At 48.5% G+C, this 23,713-nt stretch overlaps 8 protein-coding genes across 8 annotated transcripts; 4 read left to right on the top strand and 4 right to left on the bottom strand.

The window, feature by feature from the left end:
* Nucleotides 1–458: 458 nt before the first annotated feature.
* On the bottom strand, nucleotides 459–2,216 carry FSUBG_9799 (major facilitator superfamily transporter; the record flags this gene model as incomplete). Its single annotated transcript, XM_036688350.1, has 1 exon — nucleotides 459–2,216. One exon carries the CDS (start codon nucleotides 2,214–2,216, stop codon nucleotides 459–461), a length of 1,758 nt encoding a protein of 585 aa, XP_036534735.1.
* Nucleotides 2,217–4,470: 2,254 nt separating this feature from the next.
* FSUBG_9798 (uncharacterized protein) lies at nucleotides 4,471–5,016 on the top strand (the record flags this gene model as incomplete). Its single annotated transcript, XM_036688349.1, has 1 exon — nucleotides 4,471–5,016. One exon carries the CDS (start codon nucleotides 4,471–4,473, stop codon nucleotides 5,014–5,016), a length of 546 nt encoding a protein of 181 aa, XP_036534734.1.
* A 270-nt stretch (nucleotides 5,017–5,286) lies between these two features.
* Nucleotides 5,287–13,370, bottom strand: FSUBG_9797 (polyketide synthase; the record flags this gene model as incomplete). Its single annotated transcript, XM_036688348.1, has 4 exons — nucleotides 5,287–6,495; nucleotides 6,544–12,941; nucleotides 12,996–13,140; nucleotides 13,200–13,370. 4 exons carry the CDS (start codon nucleotides 13,368–13,370, stop codon nucleotides 5,287–5,289), a joined length of 7,923 nt encoding a protein of 2,640 aa, XP_036534733.1.
* A 1,317-nt stretch (nucleotides 13,371–14,687) lies between these two features.
* Nucleotides 14,688–16,383, top strand: FSUBG_9796 (UDP-glucosyl transferase family; the record flags this gene model as incomplete). Its single annotated transcript, XM_036688347.1, has 2 exons — nucleotides 14,688–14,748; nucleotides 14,834–16,383. The coding sequence occupies 2 exons, from the start codon at nucleotides 14,688–14,690 to the stop codon at nucleotides 16,381–16,383; spliced, it is 1,611 nt and encodes a 536-aa protein (XP_036534732.1).
* Nucleotides 16,384–16,425: 42 nt separating this feature from the next.
* On the bottom strand, nucleotides 16,426–17,255 carry FSUBG_9795 (DUF341 domain protein; the record flags this gene model as incomplete). The annotated part of the gene is made up of 3 exons (XM_036688346.1): nucleotides 16,426–16,937; nucleotides 16,991–17,149; nucleotides 17,210–17,255. The coding sequence occupies 3 exons, from the start codon at nucleotides 17,253–17,255 to the stop codon at nucleotides 16,426–16,428; spliced, it is 717 nt and encodes a 238-aa protein (XP_036534731.1).
* A 736-nt stretch (nucleotides 17,256–17,991) lies between these two features.
* Nucleotides 17,992–19,104, top strand: FSUBG_9794 (FAD dependent oxidoreductase; the record flags this gene model as incomplete). The annotated part of the gene is made up of 1 exon (XM_036688345.1): nucleotides 17,992–19,104. One exon carries the CDS (start codon nucleotides 17,992–17,994, stop codon nucleotides 19,102–19,104), a length of 1,113 nt encoding a protein of 370 aa, XP_036534730.1.
* Nucleotides 19,105–20,051: 947 nt separating this feature from the next.
* Nucleotides 20,052–22,207, top strand: FSUBG_9793 (major facilitator superfamily transporter; the record flags this gene model as incomplete). The annotated part of the gene is made up of 7 exons (XM_036688344.1): nucleotides 20,052–20,323; nucleotides 20,379–20,512; nucleotides 20,570–20,693; nucleotides 20,758–20,964; nucleotides 21,034–21,393; nucleotides 21,452–21,819; nucleotides 21,879–22,207. The coding sequence occupies 7 exons, from the start codon at nucleotides 20,052–20,054 to the stop codon at nucleotides 22,205–22,207; spliced, it is 1,794 nt and encodes a 597-aa protein (XP_036534729.1).
* Nucleotides 22,208–22,459: 252 nt separating this feature from the next.
* FSUBG_9792 (Oxidoreductase) lies at nucleotides 22,460–23,670 on the bottom strand (the record flags this gene model as incomplete). Its single annotated transcript, XM_036688343.1, has 3 exons — nucleotides 22,460–23,001; nucleotides 23,054–23,536; nucleotides 23,625–23,670. 3 exons carry the CDS (start codon nucleotides 23,668–23,670, stop codon nucleotides 22,460–22,462), a joined length of 1,071 nt encoding a protein of 356 aa, XP_036534728.1.
* Nucleotides 23,671–23,713: the final 43 nt, after the last annotated feature.

Here is a 23,713-nt window from a genome sequence, read left to right as displayed (position 1 = left end):
ATCAAATAGTATAAAAGTTATTTTATTTAGGTTTTTTCTGTAAAATTGCTGATTTTTTTAACATTTTTTAACCTTTTTAACTTTAAAAGGCTATATCTTTTAAAATTATATATAAAAATAAGAAATAAAATATATAGCTTAAATAGCTTATAAAATAATATATAATATCTATTTTAGTTAAATTATATCTATTTTTTAAGTATTTTAAATTAAAGCTTAAAATAGGTAACTTTTAGTGTAAAATAGTTAAATTGTCAGAACTTTTGCGCACCCACTGTTGATACTGAACTTAGGTCGTAAATTCCCAACTTCATTCAGTAAGCCAGTTAGATATCTCGGCGAGATGGATCTAAACAAGTTATAGGTATTTATAAGAGGGAACCGAATTAAATATTAAGTACGTGGGTTCTAGTGCTGAAGTCTAATTAAAGCTGAGCTAAGTTGGGTTTCCTAAAAGGCTAAGAGAATGAATTTCTAGTGTGAACACGATCAATATCATAGGGATTGCCGTCATATAGTGAAGATGGACCATGGACTGAAGATGCTCGTCTCTGACTTGAACTGATCACTCCTTCATCAATAACTGTAAGCTCGTCCTCGGTAGTATTATCTTGGTCCTCTTGGTCCCGTTGCTGGTGATCCTGGGCCTGCTTTAAACTTTGCATAAACGCGTCCGATTCAGCTGCAAATTTGCAATGAGTCCGGATGCGCGCTCCATATATGTAGAACAGGTAGGGAAACGGAACGCAGACCAATGCCAGGAATGCTGGGATGCTTGATGCCCAATGCAGGCCCAAGTTATCATACATCTGTACTGTAAAGAGCGGAAAGGCCGCGCCAAACAAGGAGCGTAGGACGGAATTGGCAGCAAGAACCGAAGCAGCAAAGATTGTATATGCATCGACCAGATAATTCATAATGCTTAGAAACATTAGAATTAGACCAAAGCCAAAAGGAGCACCAGCCATGATGCAGACGATCCAATGAATGGATGGGGAATTAGTCCAAGCGAACCAAAACAACCCCACTGGAATAGCAAAGGAGCCAACTATTGCTGGTCGGAGCCGGGCTTCTGGTGGTGCAAATCCGTTGTGCTTTTGATCGAGAAGAACATAACGCTTGTTGTCAGGGATGGTATAAATCAGAGCAATCACCATGCCCACAGCTATGGCCAGAAATGCTAAACCTTCCATACCCTGACTCCAACCCCGAGCTCTCTCAAAAACGACTGGAAACGCGGCGAAGAATAAGTAGAGGGTACCGTAGACAATCGCCATATAGATCGATAACAGGAGAACGATGGGTTCCTTGAAGAGTAGAATCCACGGCCGCAGTAAGGAGGTGCTAATAGCACTGCGCAACGAAACCTTGCCCTGTTTCAACTCAATGTTGCTGGTATACACTTTTCCGGTCATGCTAGACAGCTTGGCAGCCCGGCGCTTAAGCAAAGTCGGGGCATAGGTTTCTGGGATAAGGATGGTTCCTCCGATCCACGTAACCCCAGCGAAGATGGCAAGGAATCCCATCACCCAACGCCAGCTAGCATTCTCACCAAGGAATCCACCACATATCGGGCCCAACACCGGACCAAGCGATGGCCCAGCCACAAAGAGCGTCATCGCCAAACCTCGCTGATGGGATGGAAACATATCGGCTACAGCTCCGCCAGCATTTGTTAAGGGAGAAGAGCCAAAGGAACCAGCTAGAAACCGAAAGACAAGTAATGAAGCCCCATTGGGAGCACCAGCACAGGCTGCATTGAAGATGGTAAGGCCAGCGTAGGTTCCAATGAACAGCAGCTGGCGGCCAAAGATCTCGCTAAGTGGTGCCCACAGCAAAGGCCCGAGAGCAAAACCAAGGACAAATAGAGAGACGCCCAAAGTTGCTACCTCCTGGCTGAGATGGAAGTCTCGGATGATCTGTTTTATGCCTCCTGTATATGCCGATGATATCAGACTGATAGCCAATGTGGCAAACGAAACGGCCAATGTTATATACCACTTCTTAGAGTCTTTCCATTGCTGGGGATTTCTTGGGTCATTTGGGATCCATTGGACCACAAAAGGGTCTTGTTCGGTACCGGACCCTTGATAGTTGTAGGCAAGGACCTCGGGCGTGACGCCGGCCTGATCGATGACTAGCCGCCAGTGTGAGAGCGCTTTCGTCTTCGTGCCTTCGGCGTCGTCGGGCCGAGGCTTCTCGTCGGACTCTGCCATTGTTGCTTCGAGCGTGGACTTGTAGAGTTAGAAAGTTGTCGCTGAATTTGGATATGCTGGCTCACACTTTTGAGTCGCAGGCCTCTACTCTTTGTTTAATAAAGTGAGTGTTACGCGTGATACCCGCCAGGTAATTGCTGTGTTGTGGATGCGAGGTAGGAAGCGCAGAGTAAGCAACACAGTGGACAGTTAAAGGGATATAATATGACTATCAATAAAACTCAAAAACCATCCTTGCAAGGTCCAATGTCCTAGATATCTAAGTACCAGCACTCGAAGTTACAATATTGGCTACAGCACGTAGTACATCGTTCAGTAACAATTGGGCAGTGCGGATGTCAGATGGTCTCCCACTCTCCATGGAGTTCGAGTCCGCGGAAAGTTAAATCCCAAGTGTCTTAACCTGCGAATCTGTGCTCGGAAGTGGGGCCACTTCTTGATAAATCCACGAGGACTTGTTATCAGAACTGGTAAAATCCGGGAATCGGTGGTTATCGAGTCCGATCTATACAACATTTGTCATCATGCAGACGATCAATCTTGAATATGAAAGCTTATTGTCTCACCTGTGCTCACCTGCATTGACAAGCATTTATCTGTACTATACCACACGGCATATTGCTACGGCAATCTTTGGATAAAAGAATTAACCTCTAGCGAACTGACAAAGGTACATTGGATCAATTGAAAATTGCGGCGCTGCAAACTACCTAGTTCAGGACCTTCAAGCCCCAGATCTACCAATTCTCCCATTGGTCTATTTTTGGGTTCAACGGCACATTAACCAAGTCTTGATACACCGTGTGATCCGAGATCTGAGCGGGATGTTTTAATAGCTGTTGTTCTTCGAGCTCCATCAATATGAATGCTTGTCAACTTTATCATAATCACCGTAGGGTCCGGCCGCAATGTTCCTCGGGATACATGAGTAGAGGGAAAGGCCGGAGATGACGATGACGTCGGTCACATGCAAATCAACACTCAGCTCAAGGCGAAGACCCTGCAATGATTGATTTCACGCCCTGTCGAGTTTGGGATACATTTGATAACCCATTGTTCCAAGGCGGTCTCATCTCCGCTAGTTGCAGCACGAAAGGAACCGCCATCAGTACCATAATACAACTACGGGACAGAGAAGTTAAATCTCTTTATTCTGAATCTTGGTACTCGGCCTTCGCATCCCCTCGGCCTCCGGGTGGAGGTGGCATAGTTCTGAAATGCAACACTCTAACATGAGTAAGTCCACTAGACTGACAATCAGACGTTTAGTGTAGTGTGCAGACCATAAACTACGTCAGCCCCGACGAGGTATTCACAAAGCCGCCGGAGATTACTAATAAACAAGCGAGTAGCAACCCGGGCCTAGTCATAAACGGATTTCAACCTAAATTGCAACCGAACTGTCTTCTCGCCCGTCCTGTCTCATTTCCGCTCAATCCAAGGGATTGGAAGCATGCCGCCTTTTGCACCACCGCAATTGGAAGAGGGTCTACCATGACAGAAGTGTTTTCACGCTGGCGATGGCCCAGTGGCTGCTTCAGAGGCCAGTGGGTGGCGCCTTTGTGGAATACATTGTTGCCAAAGGTGTGACCTTGATGCGTGAACCGGAGAGCATGAGCTTCGAGAAAGCAGCTACTATCAGGTTACGCACCAGTTTCTGTTTTCCTTTCCGGCAAGCACCGAAGTCTAATCTACCTTACGACGGTGTCCTGAACAGGCCATTTGTCTTGATGTATTTTAGCTATAAAGGTAGCACGGCGATGGGATCCGTTGGCCCTCAGTCTGTTCCGTATCCAACGGACATGGCGATCAAGGCGAGAAATTAAAAAAGAGGATGAAGCATAATTAGACATGAATGTTACCTTACCTCACGTCAGACCTTCCTCTATTAATTTCACACTGTTCTACTAATGTAGCAGCATCCTAGAATTCCTATAGATCCATGGGATCTCATTGGTAATCTGACCGATAGACAACTCAAAGGGTCAGAATATACAAATGGCAATGGACTGTCAATGCTACGCTTAGAAATTCAGGATTGAGTACCATGTCGCTACATATGTCCATTGGACACGGATATCCGATATATAGCAGTTGCGAGAGGGGCAAAATGCATTGAAAATGGTACTAGGTATACAAGGTGCCATGGTTGATTGTATGGAAGGCTTGAACCTCTGTTCTCAAACCCGCTTATTTATACGTTCAATTACAAACCTCGCGCCCCTATCACGATACAGTCTTGTCATTATTCAACATGCCGTCCTTTGCCAACATCATGCCGACCTCTCTGGCAGTCATTATCGCCTATATCCAGTCTGCCAAGGCCTTGGGTTGCTACACGGGAGGTTTGGGCTTCAATGGGCTCCACGGCGACCCTAGAAGTAGTGACCGGACGGAAGAGGTCAAAAACGACATTCATACAACCTGCAGCCTGGCAGCCGGCAAAGTCATCAGACCTTCTGTGCCTTTCTGGCTGTGCACCAACTGGGACAGAAACATGGTGCCCAATCCGGACTGCTATTCCAGTTGCAATGATGATTTGTGCGGTGCACTTGACGAGAAATATCGGTGGACTTGTCTCCTTGGTTGCAATCCAAACTGTGTGGAGCCTCCCGAGGGTGGATATAACCATATCGATTGGGCTATTGAAGTCCGCGACGGCCAAGCGGAGAAGGAGATCACCTACGAGCAATGCAGTGAAGCATTCACCACGGAGTTCGGTGGTTGTAGCTTCGGGAGCGAACAGAACCACTTTGACTTTTGGTTCAGGATAGACCCAAACAGGGATGCTTGTCCCTGAAGTGCCTAATGTTTTGAACCCAACTCCAGTGTATTCATTCAAGCCTAATCAATTGATACTATAGAGGTTGTTACAAGAATTCAGATATTAGTTTATTATGGAATACTCTCTCACGTTCTCAAAACTCAATTAGCAGTCCTCGGTGACAACAACCAGCCTATGCGCAGGCATGGAATAGCTGCAACCAGCCCAAACATAATTCCCTCATCCCAAGCACAACAGCTAAAATGATAAAATGAAACAATTTGACGATTTGAAAGGCAATCATACTCAATCGGCCTCTTTCTCGTCATCAAAATTGGCAAATGAACTCCTCTTTGCCGCCAGTTCAGCCAGCTCCTCCAAGCTCTGCCCACTCATGATGTCAAATACAGCAACATCAGAGCCAACCTCCTTCATGAACCAGGCGCGCAACTCAACTGCAACAAGGGAATCAACTCCATAACTGTGAAGGGGCTTTGACACGTCGATATCTCGCTCACTTGAAGACAGAGCTTTGCAAAGCTTCTGGACAATAGCCGCGCTAACAATCTTGGCTGCGTCAGCTAACGATGCCGCCGCTGGAAGTAGCGTTGAACAAGACGTGGCTGAACCTTCACCATCCCCTTCACCCTCATGATCACCCTCGCCTCGGATCTGGTATAGATGCTTGAATAAGGGATCAGTCATCCAAGCAGGCTCTGGAATGCCCTTGATACGAAGAGTGGCTGGAGCCTCAAGACCAACTGCGATTTGAGCAAATGAGGAAGCCTGGGACTCTCGGTTGGCATTGGTAGAGTACTTCCCATTCGGGTCGCATAGCATGTCGAGCAGGGCAAGGAACTCGTCTTCTCGCATGGCATTGAAACCTTCTTGACGAAGATTAGCCATACTCTCTTGATTCTCGGCAGCGAAGCCGACAGAAAGGATCATTCCCAGGTCGACAGCTACACCTGGAAGCCCCAGAGCAACCCTGTGGCGGGCTAAGGAATCTTGGTACGTGTTGCCCACACAGTAGTTGGATTGGCCACGGTTGCCTACCACGCCAGAAGCCGAGGAGAGGAGGATGAAGAAATCCAGGTTCTGGGGAAGCAATTCATGTAAGTTTCGTGATGCAACCACCTTGGGGCGTACGGCAGTGTAGTAGTCTTGTTGAGACATGTTGGAGAATATGCTGTCCTTGAGGACCATGGAGCCTTGGATGCAGCCCTTGATAGGCGGCATAGTTTTGGCGCAATCACTGAGAACCCTCTCAAGAGCAGCACGATCAGATACATCGCATTGGGGTGCTGCCGCTGCCACACCAGCTTCTTCGAGCTCCTTTATGAGTTCTTGAGCTGCAGGTCGCGTGGTTCCAGACCGAGAGAGAAGAATGAGATTTTTAGCTCCACGAGATGTCATCCAACGTGCCGCGCTACGTCCAAGACCGCCGAGACCTCCCGAAAGAAGGTATGTTGCTTCAGGATCAAAGCGATACGTCGGCTTTCGACTGGGTTCGACCTTGAATGTGTTAGTGTTGATATTTTCTTTGAGCTGTTCATAACTTACCAGAACAACATCATCATATATAGCCTTTAAGACAAGCTTGCCCATGTGGGATCCTGATTGCATGATTCTGAAGGCATCTTGGATCTCGGAGTAGCTGTAAACATGAAGTGGCTGCGGTGGGGTGATGGATCCTTTGGCAAGCAGATCAACGACATCTTGAAGGACACGGGAGAACAGTCGACCTCTTTCAAGTGATATGAGACCAATGTCGAAGAAGGAAAAGGTAACGCTCTTCTTGAACGGTCCCATTGGGAGACCCGCGTTGGCAAAGATATCGACCTTGCCAATTTCGATAAATCGCCCGTATGGTGCAATACAGTCCCAGCTAGCACGCAGGGTCTGTCCGGCTGTGGAATTGAGGATAACATCGACACCGCGTCCATCAGTCAATCTCTTGATACCGTGTACAAAGCTCAAGTCGCGACTTGACAGTACGTGATGTAGAGGAATGCCGTAGTGCTCGTGCACAAAGTCTCGCTTCTCAATAGAGCCCACAGTGACAAACACTTCAGCTCCAACCGCCTTGGCAAGTTGAATAGCAGCCTGCCCGACACCGCCAGCACCCCAGTGAATCAGAATGCTCTCTCCTGCTTGGAGGCGCGCTAGATCATGAAGTCCATAGTATGCGGTGGTGTAAACAACTGGTACAGCTGCGGCAACCTCATAATCGACAGTTGAGGGAATCTTGGCGAATTGCCATTGAGAACCCCTTGCAAAAGTCTTAAAGGTTCCCCTGAGGAGACCACAGACACGATCGCCGACAGAGACGCGATCAACTTCTGTTCCGACACGAGTCACTACACCAGCGCACTCTTGTCCAAAGGCTTCACCAATGACCTGACCGAGAGCTATCATGACATCAAGGAGATTGAGGCCGGTAGCATGAACGCGTACCTCAACATCGTAAGGTCCGAGAGGCTTCTCATATAGCTCGTCATCTTGGAACTGAAGGCTATCGAGAAGACCAGGCACAGCGCACTGTAGCGTCAAAGCTCTGTCTTTGCTAGCATCCTGCCATGTCTCTGACCTGGCTGGCTCGCCCTTGGTTTTGGCAGCGATGAGATGATTGACCGTGTTGGCCTCGGTGATGCGTGGAATATAAACAGCGCCGTCTTTCTCGAAGAAGGTGTTCTCATTTCCACCGCTTGAACTGAGGATTTTCAAGATAATGGAGCTAGCCTTATCCAAGGATTCCAGTTCGTCGACGGATAAAGTAACAAAGTTTAGTCCGGGGTTCTCAGCACGCATGCACCGAGCGAAACCAGTTACCATGTCAGCGCCAGGGTTCTTGGGCGACGGGCCGCCTCCCTGGTTGACCCAAAGCAACGTCTTAGTGGAACTAATCAGCTTCTGGAAAGCTTCATAGTCATCATCATGAACGTGTTCCAGGAAGTCGGACTCGATGTCTCCCAGGAAGATGCAACGAGTTTGTTGGAGCTCCTTAAGATCTGCCACAGCTTCGTGCAAGTTGACAATATCGGTACTAGTACTGAGGCTGGTCGCTTGATTCTCAAGAGCGGTACCAAGTCTCTCTTGCGTGGTTGAGTTGGACCCCGTACCACAAGTAATGATCTTGATAGGTGATGAGGAGTAGGAAGTGGCTGGTGCATTCTCCTGAGTTCCATCACCAAGAGCTGTGCAGATGAGGACGCTGACCATCTGATGCCTGTGGTCTGGAAAGTCATAGATGTGCAGATCGATACCGCTGAACCCACTGGCCTTGAGAGATCTGGACCAGTCATTTGGAGCCGCCAGCGGTGTGAATTGACGGAAGTCTTCAACGGATAACCACCAACCTGGTAGTAGTCCAAAAGCAAAGCCGGTCCGTATCATGCCAGTGTTGGTCATTTCATACAAAATGAGTTTGCCTCCAGGCTTGAGCAACTTCCTCGCGTTGGATAAGGTCGCCTCAAGGTTCTTGGTTGCATGGATGACATTGGCAGCGCAGATGACATCGTACTGTTCTCCGGGCCCCGAGAACCCTTGTTGCTCCAAATCGTCCTCGATATTGAGGGCGCGGAAGCTCATACGTGCAGCACTATCCTTGAACATTTCTCGAGCGTTCTCGAAGAAGCCGATCGAGATATCTGTAAACGCATAGTGGCTGAACCGTGGCGTGCCAGTCTCGCCATTACCTTGTGTCGTGAGGCACTTGAGAATGGGTCTTGTGGCGCCACCTGTTCCAGCACCAACCTCAAGAACACGAAGAGCTGGGTTCTTATGCGCCAGAGCATCGATGTAAGCCACCATGCGGTCGTAACCAATCTCGGCTCCAACTCCAGAACGATAAACGTTCTCTACCAGCTTGTCTTTGAAGAGGAGTTCCAAGGCATCAGTCTTGCCAGCCAGGATGTTAGGGAGTTCTCGTCCCACATTGACGACTAGTTTCCCTTCAGCTGAGCCCTCTGTGAGAAGCTTGGTCTCCATTTGGCTGATGTACTCATCATCGGCCGCTCGTTCACGCCATTCAGGCATGGCATGTGGGATAAGGCCAGCGTCATACTTCTCCAGTTGGTGTTTGATCCAGGCGATATACTTCTTGTGATAAGGAACTGACTTGGCGTCGCGGTTCTCATCATAGATCCTGTCCCAGAAGCGTTTGATGTACAAGAAACACATCATCTCCACCTCCTGAATCAACTGGGCCTGCTGAGGTGTAGCACCACATTTTGCATCAGGCTGGAGTGTCTTGTCTGCGGTCTCTTGATCCAGAAGAACTGGGTCTACCTTATAATCAAGGTTGAAGCATAGTCTTCTTGCCGCGTCAGACGAGGAGGAGCCTTCGCTTCGTGCCACGGTAGTGATGACAAAGTTGTCCACGGTACAGACGGCCTTGCCGGTATCAACATCCATACCAACGATGCGCGCCTCAGCCTGTCTAATACCAAGGAACTTGCCTGAGCAAGAGACTCGAACAGCATCAAACTTGGATGTTGAGGGGTCAGCAGATACCCAGAGGTCGCCGATCTCGGAGGGAACCATGACTTGGTCAATCTCTCGACCACCTTTTGTCAGACTGACAATGATACTCTGGAGGATACCATCGAGCACAGTAGGATGGATCAAGTGGTCTTGAAGATAGCCTAAAGGCATCAAGCTCTCGAGATCTTGCCTCTCCACTGTCGCCACAGCTTCTCCAATATCGCCGCAGCGAATGTCACGGAGGGTCTGGAAAGTAGCGCCAAAGTCAAGACCAACGGTCGACAGATGCTCATAGAGCTGTCGGAAAGAGGTCTCAACCTTTGAAGCATTCTCCACGCTCGCGAGTCTGTTTCTGCATGCTTCTTGGAACTCAAAGTCCTCTCGTCCATCGTCCACGACAGTATAAGGTTGCTCGTACTCAGTGACGACCAGGCCATGGCAATGCTCACGCCACTCGCCGCCCTCGTAACTGCTGAGGGAGAACTTGCGGACAGTCCTCGATACAGTGTCGGGATGATCACGTGAGGGCTGCATATAAAAGTGCGTCTCCAGACCATTTTGTGTCGCTGGAACACGAAGAGCAACATTAAATCGAGCGTCAAGAATGCGGAAGCCCTTGACTACACGAGATATGTCTGCCATCTGTCGACTAGCCTCTATGGCCATGACAAGCATTCCAGCAGCGGGATAGATAGTAGCACCCGTGATTCGATGATGCTTCACCCAAGGGTTCTCTGAAAGACGCATATAGTTCCGCCACACAGCATTTGCAGGGTCCCAATCTGGCACTGGCGCACCAAATAGTTCATGTCTCATAGCAGGACGGAAGCGATATCCTTTGCTGATACGACTCTCGTTCCAATAAATGTTGGAGTGGTTAAAGGGGTATCCTGGTGCGTTGATAACAAGGGAACTGTCCTTTGCTATACTGGCATCAGACATGTCCACCTCGTACCCACGGCACCAAAGCCAGTTGGCGGCGCCCAAAGCAGTGTCAACGGCAGAAGCACCGCGACGTAGCACTGATTCATAACCAATACCACTCACTTCTGGCATCAGCTCCATGATCTCACGAATGGGGCCACGCAAGGCCGCATGAGGGCCAATCTCAAGTACTTGAGTGATCTTTGGAGGCTTGACTGTTGCTTTAGCCGAGGATCCAAGCTTCTTGACTGGCGTGCTGGAACTGGCATTGGAGCACATGAGCGAGAAGGCTTTGGAGAATTGGACCGGCGAAATCAGGTTGTCAACCCAGTGATCAGGGTTCTGAAGAGCAGAGACAGAGCTTACTGTTCCTCCGAGGGACGAGTAAAAGACTGGGGCAACTTGGCCTGGGGATATGTTGGTTCCGGCCTCGAGATCACCAATCGCGCTCCTGTATTCGTCGGCAATTGTAGCCATCAGAGGTGAATGGTAGCCGTTATCAACCTTGAGCTTGCGCGCAAAGATACCATCAGAGTCTGCAGCAGCTTTGATCTTGTCGATATATGCCGCACTGCCGCTGAGAGTCACATTCCTCGGGCTGTTGATACAGGCCACAACGATGTCTCTACCGGCGGCGCTGCCGACATGTTCCTCGAGATATGTCGTGGCATCTGATGAACTCATAGCCACTGAAAGCATGGCACCGTTGGTATGGTCGGGGGATTTGGCCAGTCGAGAGGACAGAGCACCGCGGTAGAAGGCCAGCCTCCAGGCCGACTCCTGCGAGATGGCACCTGTGGCATAGGCAGCACCAATCTCGCCCGATGAATGGCCGACCACCGCAGCAGGCTTAATACTCCAGCTGGCCAGGAGGTCAACAAGAGCCACTTGCAAGGCTGTGCAGATTGGTTGACTCAGTGCAGGATCATCGATGCGTGACTTGTCTTGGTTCTGGAGTAATTCACCAACAAGTGACCATGGGCATCCTAGCTCTCGCAGATACAAGTCTGCAGCAAAGATGGACGTGCTAAATGTCGGATAAACAGAGAGCAATTCTCTTCCCATGGCGTACCACTGTGCACCTTGTCCCGTAAAGACAAATCCGAGCTTAGGGTCAACAGTGGCTCTGACAGGTGAAGGGCTAGCCTCCAATTTGTCAGTCAAAGCCTTGATGCTGTCGGCGACGATGGAGAACCGCCAAGGGAAGGACGTGCGGTGGTTGATGAGGGTGTAAGAAAGGTCACTCAAGAAGCGTTGTTCTTCCTCAGACCCAGCAACTATTGACTTGCTGGTGGAAGCAAGAAACTCTTTGTAAGCTTGTGCCATGCGAGCTGCTCCAGCTTCGTCAAAGGTGGAAAAGAAGAATGAGCGACTAGGGGGAGCATGACCTTTGAAGCGCTTCACCAAGATGTACTCGTCGTCACTCGAGCTAGAAGTAGACTGATGACCGTTGGTGTGGCCATTGATGCCGTTAGAATGGCCATTGGTACCATTAGCTCCATTGATAGAAGACTTCAACCCCTCATCTGGTGGGAACTCAATGGTTTGGTGTTTGCCTTTCAAGCCGTGCTCGAGGAGATAGTGATAGGCATCATCGATGATGATATGAGCATTGCTTCCACCATAGCCAAAGGCATTGATCGAAGCTCGCCTGAGTCCTTTCGTAGGCCAGGCTTCAGGCTTGGTAGGGAACTTGAGGTGCCAATCATGAACAGGAATCTTGGGGTTGGGGGTCTGGAAGCCCATATTGGGAGGGATTATGCCTTTCTCAAGGACCATAATAGCCTTGATGAGACCTGCGATCCCGGCCGAGCCTTCAAGATGACCGATGTTTGTCTTGACTGCGCCGACAACCATTGGCTCTTGCTCGGAGCGATACTCTGAGAAAGCACCGCTAATAGCACTAGCTTCAATAGGATCACCCACAGGGGTACCTGTACCGTGGGCCTCAAAGAAACGTGTCTGCGTCTTGGATAGACCAGCTGATTGATAAGCGGCGTTGATCAAGTCAACTTGAGCCTGTCGAGTGGGTTGTGTAATGCCAGGTGAGTTGCCGTCCTGGTTGCTTGAGGATCCTCGAACGATGGCACGAATACAGTCGCTATCCCGGATAGCATCACTCAACCTCTTGAGCACAATCATTCCAAACCCCTCACCACGTGAGTATCCATTGGCTCGTTCATCAAAACTGTAACATCTTCCATCAGGAGATAGAAAGCCAAGAGCTGTGAGTGGAATGATGGTATCAGGGTTGTAGAACAGGTTGCAGCCAGCTGCCAATGCCATATCGCACTCGCCCAACCTTAGGCTGTTACAGGCTAAGTGGCAGGCGTTGAGGCTACTGGAGCACGCTGTGTCAAGACTTATGCTAGGTCCATGGAGGTCATAGAAATAGCTCAATCGATTGGCAAGCATGGTTGTTCCAGTACCAGTAGCAAAGTAACGCTGCTGTATCTCGGTCTCCTTGAACATGATGGCTTCATATTCACGAGTAAAACAACCAATGAAAACACCAGTGTTTGTTCCAAGGACTTTGTTCATGGGACATCCGGCTAAAATGGGGTCAGATTCAGATTCTTCGCAATCAAAACACGAAGGGTTCATACCGTTTTCTAGAGCACGATAGGTATTCTCGAGCAGGCCACGCTGCTGAGGATCCATGCCACCCGCTTCGGCAGGTGTAATAGAGAAGAAGGGAGCATCGAAGGCAGCGATTTCCCCCTTCAGAAAATGCGCCCTGGTGACATTAAGCTGGGGTGCTGATCAGCGGAGCACTTATCATGACATGACAGAAAAGGAGGAATGCTAACCGAGCCCGAGCGCTCTGGGTCCGGGTGATAGAATGACGAGACTTTGAACCGATCGTCTGGAATATCTGTGCATGCTGAGCGGCCAGTCACCAGCATATCCCAGAACCCATCGGCGTCAGTAGCATCGCCGGGGAACTTGAGGTCAAGGCCAATAACAGCGATGGGTTCCATAACTTGACTCGAGATAGATTCAGGAACAATAATGCAGTAATGTTGAATGAGTGGGTATACAATAAAAGGCTTGAGATACTTGGAGTTTGTCACAGGGCTAATAATAGGCGTAGCAGAGTTATTATAGGCTTATGCTTAGACATAGTGCTCTAGTCTCTCCTAGGCCTCTCACGACCAACTCCTCATCGTAGCTACCTTCAATATCTCTGCGAGATAGTGCATGGTGGATCAATCAGGTATCCAGTTCACCGTGGGGGTGAGCTTTCACTGAATGATTACTGATTATCATATTCATGTGCAGTGGCGTTGATGAGTTGTCAGAGAGTGAGTAGTACTGAAGCTCACCCCAATGTTGTTATCATGGATTCCATGCACGACAAACAGCCTAATAGCTGTTGTGAAGATATTCCGTCTCACGCAACTTTGGGAATTCATTGTCAATTTGGTTTGAAATCTCTCCGCGGACAGTTTCCTGACTTCTGATTTGGCTACTATTTGGAAGTATCGGTTATCATATGGTGTCGTGACGTTACCTGGAAGGGCCGATCTTTCTGAGGTCAAGATAGCCCTGTTGACAAATTATTAAGTGACAATACAGAAACTATCACGGCTCCCATGGTTGAATATTCGTATCTTTACATTTCTTCCAGGTATTCCAAGCATGGTTCTAGAATTCTGCCATCCCATATGCAATGCATGCCTTCGAGCGAAAGTCCCATTTGTGTGTTTAGCCTGGACCAGATAAGCAGGTAGTAAGCGTGGTGTTGACCATTACTTGCATCTGGCAAAAGATCCTGGCATTCGAGTGAGTCAAGGACTCAAGATAGAATGGCTATAGCAGCCTTTGGCAAGATTCGCCAAGAGTAGGGCTGTAGGGCAATTGCAACCACGTAATCAATAAACCGTAGGGCGAGGAGAAATCAGCCCACAAATGCTGACCAATATGCAGTACTACGCTGGTTCGTACGCGATATGTGCCATTGCATATATCACGCATATCACATTCTTAGGCGCTTATCTGTTTGAGCTTTGAGTTGTCGATCACGATGCACTGATGCAGTAAGATAACCTCGCGTTCCCACACAAGCCATTCTCATCCCCCATTCGTGGGGATATGCTTCCGCATCTCGATGTGACGTTTGTAGTCGAGACATGTGACTGAAGGCTCGGTTTCCCCATGACGATCAAGTGCATTTTTCAAACCTCAAGGATTCCGGGTACCTCAACAAGCCCCTCTCTGCATCCAAAAGAAATCTCACAAACTCCATTGAATATCTCTTCGTCTATAGAGCTGCGTACCGGAGTGAAGGTATCATCATGTCGCTGCCCAAAGCCAAAATTCTCGTTGTTGTGACGGTTGGTGGCTCGACCAATTCAGGTAAACAAGTCACCCTGATGTTGATAAAGAAGGCAGGATGTTAACTCGCAGATAGCGCCAATCCTAGAAATATGTTCCATTTTAGCCGCTAGAGGTCATACAATTGACTTCGCAACACTGAGCGGCAGGGAGAAGCTGGTTGACAATTATCCTTTCGTGCAAAAGGTTCACATAGTTGGACCAGCAATCTCTGCTGAAGAAGATGAAAAGCACTACATCCTCTTCTCGCGATGGAACTGGAACACTGCCCAGGGCAAAAGGGATATTGTCAAGGGCAAAATGGCATTTGATGCGTTCTGGCCTTTTACATATCGCGGTCTAAAGGAGGTGACCACCACCAGCAAACCTGATTTTATCTTCTCCGACTTCCATGTTGAAGCGGCGCTGGATGTCTGCAACGAGTTTCGGCTCCCCCACGCAGTCATGTGGCCCCAAATGCCGTGGTTGATGATGCCCCAGAAGTACATTCCGGGTCAGCCTGGTATGCAGCAGAGATGTTTGACCAGCGAGCACGCAAGCATTTATGATCGGTTGTTTGAAATTACCTTTTTGCTTCGCTCAGCGCCATTCTTTCTTCACTGGATCTTCTGGACCAAGGCAATGCGCCGAAAAGAGGGAGTTGCGCCTCGGCCAAAAGTTTCCAAGCCGGACTACCTTGTGTTTCTGAATAACTTCTATGGCATGGAAACGCCTCGAGACACTCCACCTTTGGTTCATCCTGTTGGTCCCATCTTGGCCGACTCATACCCTGCTCTCGATGGAGACATCAAGTCCTTTGTTGAGACCCATCAAAAGATCGCTCTAGTTGCGTTTGGTACACATGTTATTCTTGATGACGGAAAGATCTTCAAAATCATCAACGGTCTCGCTGATGCCATTTCCTCCGGCGTGATCGATGGTGTCGTCTGGGCACTCAGTGCTAGAAGCCGTGGCCGACTTGATACCAGCATTCGAGTCCCATCGTCTCACCTCTCTCACTTGACTATTGATAAACTGTTCAAGAATCAGGATCAATCGTGGCACTTTGCTACCTGGGTTCCGCAGCGTTCTGTCCTCGAACATGATTCTACATCCATATTCGTCACACACGCTGGACCTTCATCTGTCAATGAATCCATCTTCCATGGTGTCCCTATGGTTGCAATGGGGATATTCGGTGACCAAATGGTCACCACACTGAGACTTGAACGATCTGGCGTTGCAGTCCGTCTTGAGAAAGAAACTTTCGATGCAGCTTCCTTGACAGCAGCCATCAGAAACATACTCTTGTTTGAAAAAGAGTCGTTTCAAAGAAACGTCAAGCGTATGCAGAGAATTGCCATGGTTGGATCACGGAAGAAGCATTTTGCTGCCAATCTAATCGAGGAGCATCTATATGATTGGGACGGTAGATTTGAGAATTCCCTTCTGGATCTCAAAGTATCCACCAACAGTAAAGCGAATCATTCGCAAGCTTCCGATCCAAGAGACGTGTATCCACGAGGCAAAGAGCTGCGCCCAATGCATCTTCAGACACCTGATGTGCGTATGTCCTGGATCAAGCTCAACAACATCGACTTGACGGTTTTTCTTTTTGTCCTGTTGGGACTCGTTGCATGGATCACTCGAGCAGCTGTTAATATGGCGCGACTATGATTTATCTCCTGTACTTTATCTCTACCATCAATCTACTTATATCTACTGACCGATAACTGCCTTGGCGACAACCTTCTCTACCGCCCTTGCCATGTCGTCCACTGTCTCAACAGGTACTCTCGGGATCTCATGGCCAGCTCCATGATCCAGAAGAACTCTTCCCCAGGGATGGCACAGTTCAGTCATTGCTTTACTATAGCTAACATCAGGGTCTTTTTTGCCAAAGATATGAGCTGTTGGCACATGTATAACTGGACCTTGCGTGTCCTCAGCCCTCAGGAATTTGACCTCGCCCGCGGATAAAGACTTCTCACAGTAAGGGAGTCCTGCACAGAAGAAGATGGCGAACTGAAAAGGTGGTGGGTTGGAGTGGCGGGCACGAGCAATAATCATAGCAGCCAGTGATGCACCCTGGGAGAAACCCAAGACCCCATCAAAGGGACCTTCCTCGGCAATGTACTCCCATAAGTCGCCAATGGCTGTCAGGATACTCTTTGCCGAGTGTGGATGGTAATAGGCAAGGCTCTCATCGTGACCAATGAAAGCTTCTATGCCTATGTTATGTGTAAGAGTCTTGAGTAAGTAAGTAAATGGCTCAATGACTTACCAGGAGCAGGCGGCATTGGCTCCCCACCATCAACATATTCGTATTTGTGCGATTGTGAATGGCTGAGTTGATGTCGGAGCGCAGCTGCAATGAGGTCAGTCCGTATAATCAGATGAACTGTGTGAAGGAATGTTATGTACACGTCTGCATCTCCAGCACCTAGAATCTGTGTTAGACTTTCTCATGGTAGGATGTTTGTGAGTTTGATGCGACGATTACCTACCTTGCTGTTGGTGCCCATCCCGTGGAGGCAAAGTATCCGCATATTGAGCACGTTAAAGTTCTTGAAATGTTCAGGTGATGCAGAGTTTGAGTTTCCCAAGAATCAAGAGACTTTCGAAGATGTATGGAAACAGTAATTAGCGTCGCCTTGATACGCTGCAAGAGGCGACCAGGCTCAGGATAAGCGTCTGCTCGTTGAAATACTGATGCTACGTGGCATGATGACAGATATCCAAGTCAATTGTCAAGTCAGATGTGCAGAGCTCAATGTAACAGATAAACACAGTATGCCTAGGCAATATTTCCATCAATACAAGATGCATTTGCTTATCAACAGAGTCGCATCTCGCACCATTGTATCCTGCAAGGCAGATGTATATGTCGCGGGCAATCTTGTTCCAATCCTTGAGAATCTTATCTACCCTCCACCAGCACCAGAATCAGTAAGAGGGATACATCCTCCCGAGCCAGGGGGAACTTCTTGGTCATCTAGGAATGCACAAAGCCCATAATTGTGTCAAGTCTTGCAAGTCAAGGACTCAAGACGGAGAGAATGAGCGAGGACAAGATAAAAAGGACTCATAATCCCAATCATAAATGTATCAGAACTCAATAAGTCTGCAGAGATCATTGAAATCGCCTTTGTTATCTTTATCGTTGCGCATCGTGACAAGTACCTGATATACACCAAAAAGCTCGTTCAGTACCTCTAGAGTCTAGCGAGACGCAAATAGCATTGTCCTAGAAGTCACTATTCAAAACACGCAAACGCACTCAATATGCCGAACCTCGAGAAGGAACTTCACAACGGGAATGGCAATGGTATCAATGGAACCACAAAAATAGAAAAAGACGACTGCGTCAACCCCCACAGTCTTGGCATCATCGGTGGTGGATGGTATGGCTGTCACATTGCGGCATCCCTTCGCGCTCTCGGCTTTCGCGTCAAATTGTTCGAGCAGCATAAGCGACTGCTACATGAAGCATCTGGCAACAACCAGTTCAGGCTGCATATGGGCTTCCACTATGCCCGTCACAGTGGTACACGTCTTCAGTCCAGAGATGGCTTTCTACGTTTCGTCGAGCATTACCCCGAACTCAGCCGCGTTGTGCCCTGCAATATCTATGCTGTACCCACTCAAGATTCCCTGCTTGATTACAATACCTACAAGGCCATCATGGCCTCGAGCGGCGTAGCATTCACCGAAGGGGCACCTCCGGGTATCCATATCACTAACGTTGACGGCATCATGTGTGTGCCGGAGAGGGTTTTGCTGCTGAGCAAAGCCCGTGCTTACTTTGAAGCGGCACTCAAGGGTGCCCTTGAGCTTGGGCAAAAAGTTTCGAGCATCCAAGAGGTGGACGATGGCGTCTTGATCGACGGTGAAAGCTTTGACTACGTGGTGGATGCAACGTGGGGGCATTACATGGACCTGGACCTGCAGGTGATATACGAGGCGACCTTGTTGCTCTACTACGAGGGGCCTCCTGAGTTTCCGGCTGTGACCTTGGTCGATGGTCCCCTAGCTTCCGTCTACCCCACTGAAGTGCCGGGGTTATTCACCTTGTCTAGCGTCCCCCACACGCCTCTCGGACAATTCAAGACTGCAGCAGAAGCTCGGGCGGCACGGGACGACGTTAGCCCCGCAACCATATCAGCCAAGCGGGCGCTTATGGAGGAACAGATTATGCACTACCTCCCCACGTTCCTCGAGACGTTCCGTTACATTGGACCACAGCTTGCCGTCAAGACCAAGCCGCTAGGGGCTTATGATGACCGCAGCTGTCGAGTCTCGCGTCACGGCCGAGTGTTTTCTGTCATGTCGGGAAAGATTGACACCATCTTTTTTGCCCACGAGCGAATCCTCTCGCTGATCGACGATGAGAGTTGAAGTGTTGTTATCTCTGATGCAATTGTAGCATATAACTTTTATCTGTTAGATAGGGCAAGGTTTAGGTTTACTCATGCAGCTCCTTATCTCAAGTAAATTACAAAGGCTAAATATATGCTTAATCTTAGTGTCTTGGTATTCACCAGCCAGCTAATTGGGTGTCATTCTGTGTCCGGGCTGATCTAGGTCCAGGGGAGTTCCGGATTTAGCTTCCCACTAGTGGATACAATACAGAGAAGGTTGTAACGCCGTGAGAAACACCTTAACCTACATACTGACGTAACAGTCCAAGTTGGTTAATGGTTGGAAAGTGTGTAGATACCCCTTCGCCGGAATTTTCTTATCATGCGTCTTACCGAGTAAGACATTTGTGCCGAAATGGCAAATCTGTTGACGATCCCGATGGGGTAAACGAAGAGCTCGCGGCTGTAGAATTGTATCCAAAGTATCATTGCAGGAATGCAGTGCTAGCGCCTAATAGCTCACGGATAGGCAAACAAGTAACCAAACGAGTAACCAAAGGAAAGATCTAAATGCTAATCTGTCCATCTAAGACATTGAGAGCGCATTGTACCGCTCCAATCAATAGTGTTTTCCTATCCCTTATTTACGGATACAGGGTAATCAGGCTCCTTATCTATCCCCCTTGTTAACTCCCTCACCCCACCCCTCCCCTCTGGATTTCACAGGAAACGCACAGACCAACAAGTGAAGGCAGCCCGGGAATTAGCAATTTCTGTTTCTTGTTTCCTGAGGCTGAAACCTTTGTTGTTGTCTCTTCTCGTAAAGCTGGCCACAAATTCATCCCCCACTCTTTTTCTCCTTTGTTCCGTCTTCCTTTCTGCATTACTGATACCCACGCAAAGCCTGAGTCCCCAGACTACGCACTCTTTTTCTAACACCAGTTGAGCTCTTACAACTCACTCTGGCCCATTTCTCTTCCCGCCATGTGGGGAGCACCAGATTTGCCATTGAAACATCTTCAGAGCTCCCTGCCCGGGACTCCCGTCAAGACAAACAACGAGAGTAACGAGGCGTCTGCCGGCGATGCACGTGTATTACCCGATACGGTGACTGAAGTTGAAGCTTCATCCGACAACCACGGCTCGGTCTTGAGCGACAATAACAGGAATGTCGAGGTTGCGGTTGGTTCGTCAGACAATGCGACAAAACAAAAGGTGTACCATACTGGATGGAGGCTTCATGCCTTGACCTTAGCGTAGGTCACCTTTGCTTAACTGCCCTTACTTGATAGCTAATCGCCATCGACGTAGCCTTTGCTTGAGCCTATTGCTGTCGACATTGGAAACTACTATTGTAAGCACGGCTCTGGTCTCAATCGTTGATGCCCTTCAAGGCTTCAATATGGCTGGCTGGATCGTGACATCCTACTTGGTAACATACACCGGTATGATCTAACTTTACTCTGTCGTGTAATGCCGGTATAGGAACTAAAAGATCCCAGGTTTCCTCATTATCTATTCTAAGCTAAGTGATATATTTGGCTGCAAGCTAATGCTATTGCTTGCGATCACTATATTTACTATCTTCTCTATGGCGTGTGGTGCTTCTAACTCCATGGTACCTCTGTATGTCAATTCCCTCTCTTGATACCAACCTCGTGCGTATTCTCATCATCAATCTTTACCCTAGGATCGTCTTCCGTGCCTTTCAAGGGATGGGAGGCTCCGGCATCTACTCTTTGTCGACAATCATGGTACCGCTCATGGTGCCTCCAGAGAAGTACGCGACCTACATCTCCATCATGTCGTCAACCTTTATCCTCTCAAGTGTCCTTGGCCCAATTCTTGGAGGAGCAATCACAGATCACACGACATGGCGCTGGGTGTTCTACTTCAAGTGAGTCCCATTTTCTTCCAGGCACCCTGCAATATAACTAGGCACTGTCTAATGACTCGTTACCTGCAGCGGCCCCGGAGGAGCGCTTGCGGCTGTTCTTCTCGCCTTTTCGGTGCCATTCAACTTTCCTTACGGAGAGTCCGATCGATTCTTTCATTCCCTCGCATCGAAACAAATGTGGAAGCGGGTTGACTTTGTGGGTATGGCTGTGTCATTAGCTGCCTCCATCCTCATCATCTTTGCACTCGAGCAAGGTGGTGTGGCCTATCCGTGGGGTAGTGGTGCTATTGTATCAACCTTTGTACTCTCTGGCGTCTTGTGGATTGCCTTTGTTGCTTGGGAGCGATTGCTTTCCAAGAAACGTGGTGTCCGTGAGCCCATGTTCCCGTGGAGCCTGGTGCACAACAGGTTTGTTATGGGACTACTTTTGTAAGTCTGCAGTCAGTCAATCCCAAGCTTTCGGTCGACTAATTCGGCTTTTGTCAAGAAACGGATTCTTTACAGGTTTCCCGTTTATGGCTGCTCTTATCAACATACCGCAAAGATTCCAAACAGTCAACATGACGTCAGCTATCAATGCTGGTATTCGCACACTGCCTCTACTTCTCCTGTCTCCGTTGGCGACTGCTGTCAATGGGATATTGGTGTCTAAGCTGAGAGTGCCTCCTCTCTACACACTCCTCCTCGGAGGTTCACTGCAGACAATAGGAGTTGGCCTATATAGCTCCTTAAAATCATCAACCTCTATTGCCTCGGCCCAATATGGCTACGAGGCTATCATGGGCCTTGGTTTCGGGTTCAACCTCAGCACAATCCTGATGATGGTGCCGCTAGTCGTCACTGAGAAAGATCTAGGTATGACCTTCCGATTCCCATGCTGGGCCATTGATGTTTCCCGACTGACATAACCCTAGCTGTCACAATGGGATCCGTGACACAGATCAGAGTGTTGGGAGGCACAATTGGGCTCGCCGTCTGTTCTGCTTTGCTCATTAACCATATCAAGAGGGAAGCTGTCAAGTTCTTGACAGCAGAGCAAGTCGCAGGAATACTGCTATCCTCAGAGAATATTGGAATGCTCTCCCCCGAGACACAATCTCGGACAAGAGTTCTATATGCAGATGCCTACTCGGAGCAGATGAGGGTAATGCTTTACTTCTCTATCGCATCCATTCTATCACTGGTCCTCCTCGTTGAAAGACAGCCACGTAAGGCTCCTACTAAGCCTGAGAGACCAGAATAGTATCAAATTTAGCCCATAATACATTCGAAAGCTGGCAGCAAGAGAAGCCTATCACTAAAAATCTCCTAGTTTAGACCCACAATAAGGCATAGTAATTGAGATCCCTCAATATCACTTGGTATAATAATGCTCAATTTCTCATTCGCTGTAAGTTCAAGAGTAGAAGACTGTATCTGTGCGATAACTAAAACGAACTAACACTTGCTATACACCTGTGAGTTTGCGTTGGTCTGCCTGACCTTAGAGAGCTTGCTAGGAATGTGTGACCTGATCCTCACTTTGATTGACAACCTTCATCAAGCCATTACATCCTGCAGATTCCAACAGACCCTGTAAAAAAGCAAGATCATTAAGGGCTTCCAAGGGCCTCTGACGCGTGTCTGAGCAACCTCCCAATATGGCTTGACCGAAGGCCTCAAATTCTGACTTGACACCATTGTTGTAGATGAATTCTTTTGTCTCATTCATTGACTCCCCAGAATCTGATTTGATGATTGACTTGACACTCACGGGTGTCCAAACAATGACCCCTTGAGTACTGATAATTTCGATCTCTAGAGTTGATTTGTGTTCTACCCCAAAGGATATGCAAACTGTTCCGTGTCGAGAACCAGTGGTGGTGACGATAGCGTGAATGGTATCAACAGGATGAAGATGCTCCTCAAGCAGACTGGATAAGCCCAGAACCTCCTTAGCCTCTTGCCCAATGGCACCGAGAAGAAGGCGAAGGCTGGCAATAAAGTGAATTCCGCTATCAAGAAGGAATCCGCCTTGGAATTCCGGAGCCTTGCGCCCTGTAAAGTATCAGTATTTGGGTCAAGGCTAAGCACAGTACCTATCACGTACATTCTGTCTTGAAGTATTTATTTTCCTTTTTGACTAATCCATAGTAGCTCAGGCGGAATGATAAAAGCTCTCCCCCCATTTCTCGGGTCTTCATCTCGGCATACCTCAGGCTCTCATTGAACCGGAAATTTTCAGCAACGGCCCATATGGGAGGACTGGACTGAGAATTGTACCATTGGACAAGATCCATAGCAGTTTCAGTGTCCTGTGCTATCGGCTTCTCACTCAGCACATGCTTTCCGGCTCCCAGAGCTCTTCTGATAAGTTGGGGCTGGACTAGAATGGTAGCACATGCTGACACTGCAGCTATGTCAGACCTTGCGAGGAGATCGTCGAGTGACCTTCCACTTGTGGGTGGGTTATCGAAGTAGATGTCAACCTTATCCCGGGCTTGTTTCGCAAGCGATATTGCCGCTTCCTGAGATCGTGAGTAAACGGCTTTGAGATTGAGGTGTCCAACGGCCTCAATAGCCGGCAAGTGTTCTGTAGCATGTCAGCGCAACATTGACTCAAAAGCTCCTCTGCAATGCAACCTTGCCATTGATAACCAGCTTGAGAGGGATCAACATACGTTCTCTCGCAAAGATCCCGGCTCCAAGTAAAGCTATGCCGACCATATTGCAACACATCGTCAACACAAACGGCAGGTAACAGAAGGAT

Source organism: Fusarium subglutinans, assembly GCF_013396075.1.
Source record: "Fusarium subglutinans strain NRRL 66333 chromosome Unknown NRRL66333_c0000156, whole genome shotgun sequence".
In the NCBI taxonomy this organism is placed as follows: domain Eukaryota; kingdom Fungi; phylum Ascomycota; class Sordariomycetes; order Hypocreales; family Nectriaceae; genus Fusarium; species Fusarium subglutinans.
Note: the sequence above shows the minus strand (reverse complement) of the source record. Positions and strands in the feature narration are given on the sequence as shown.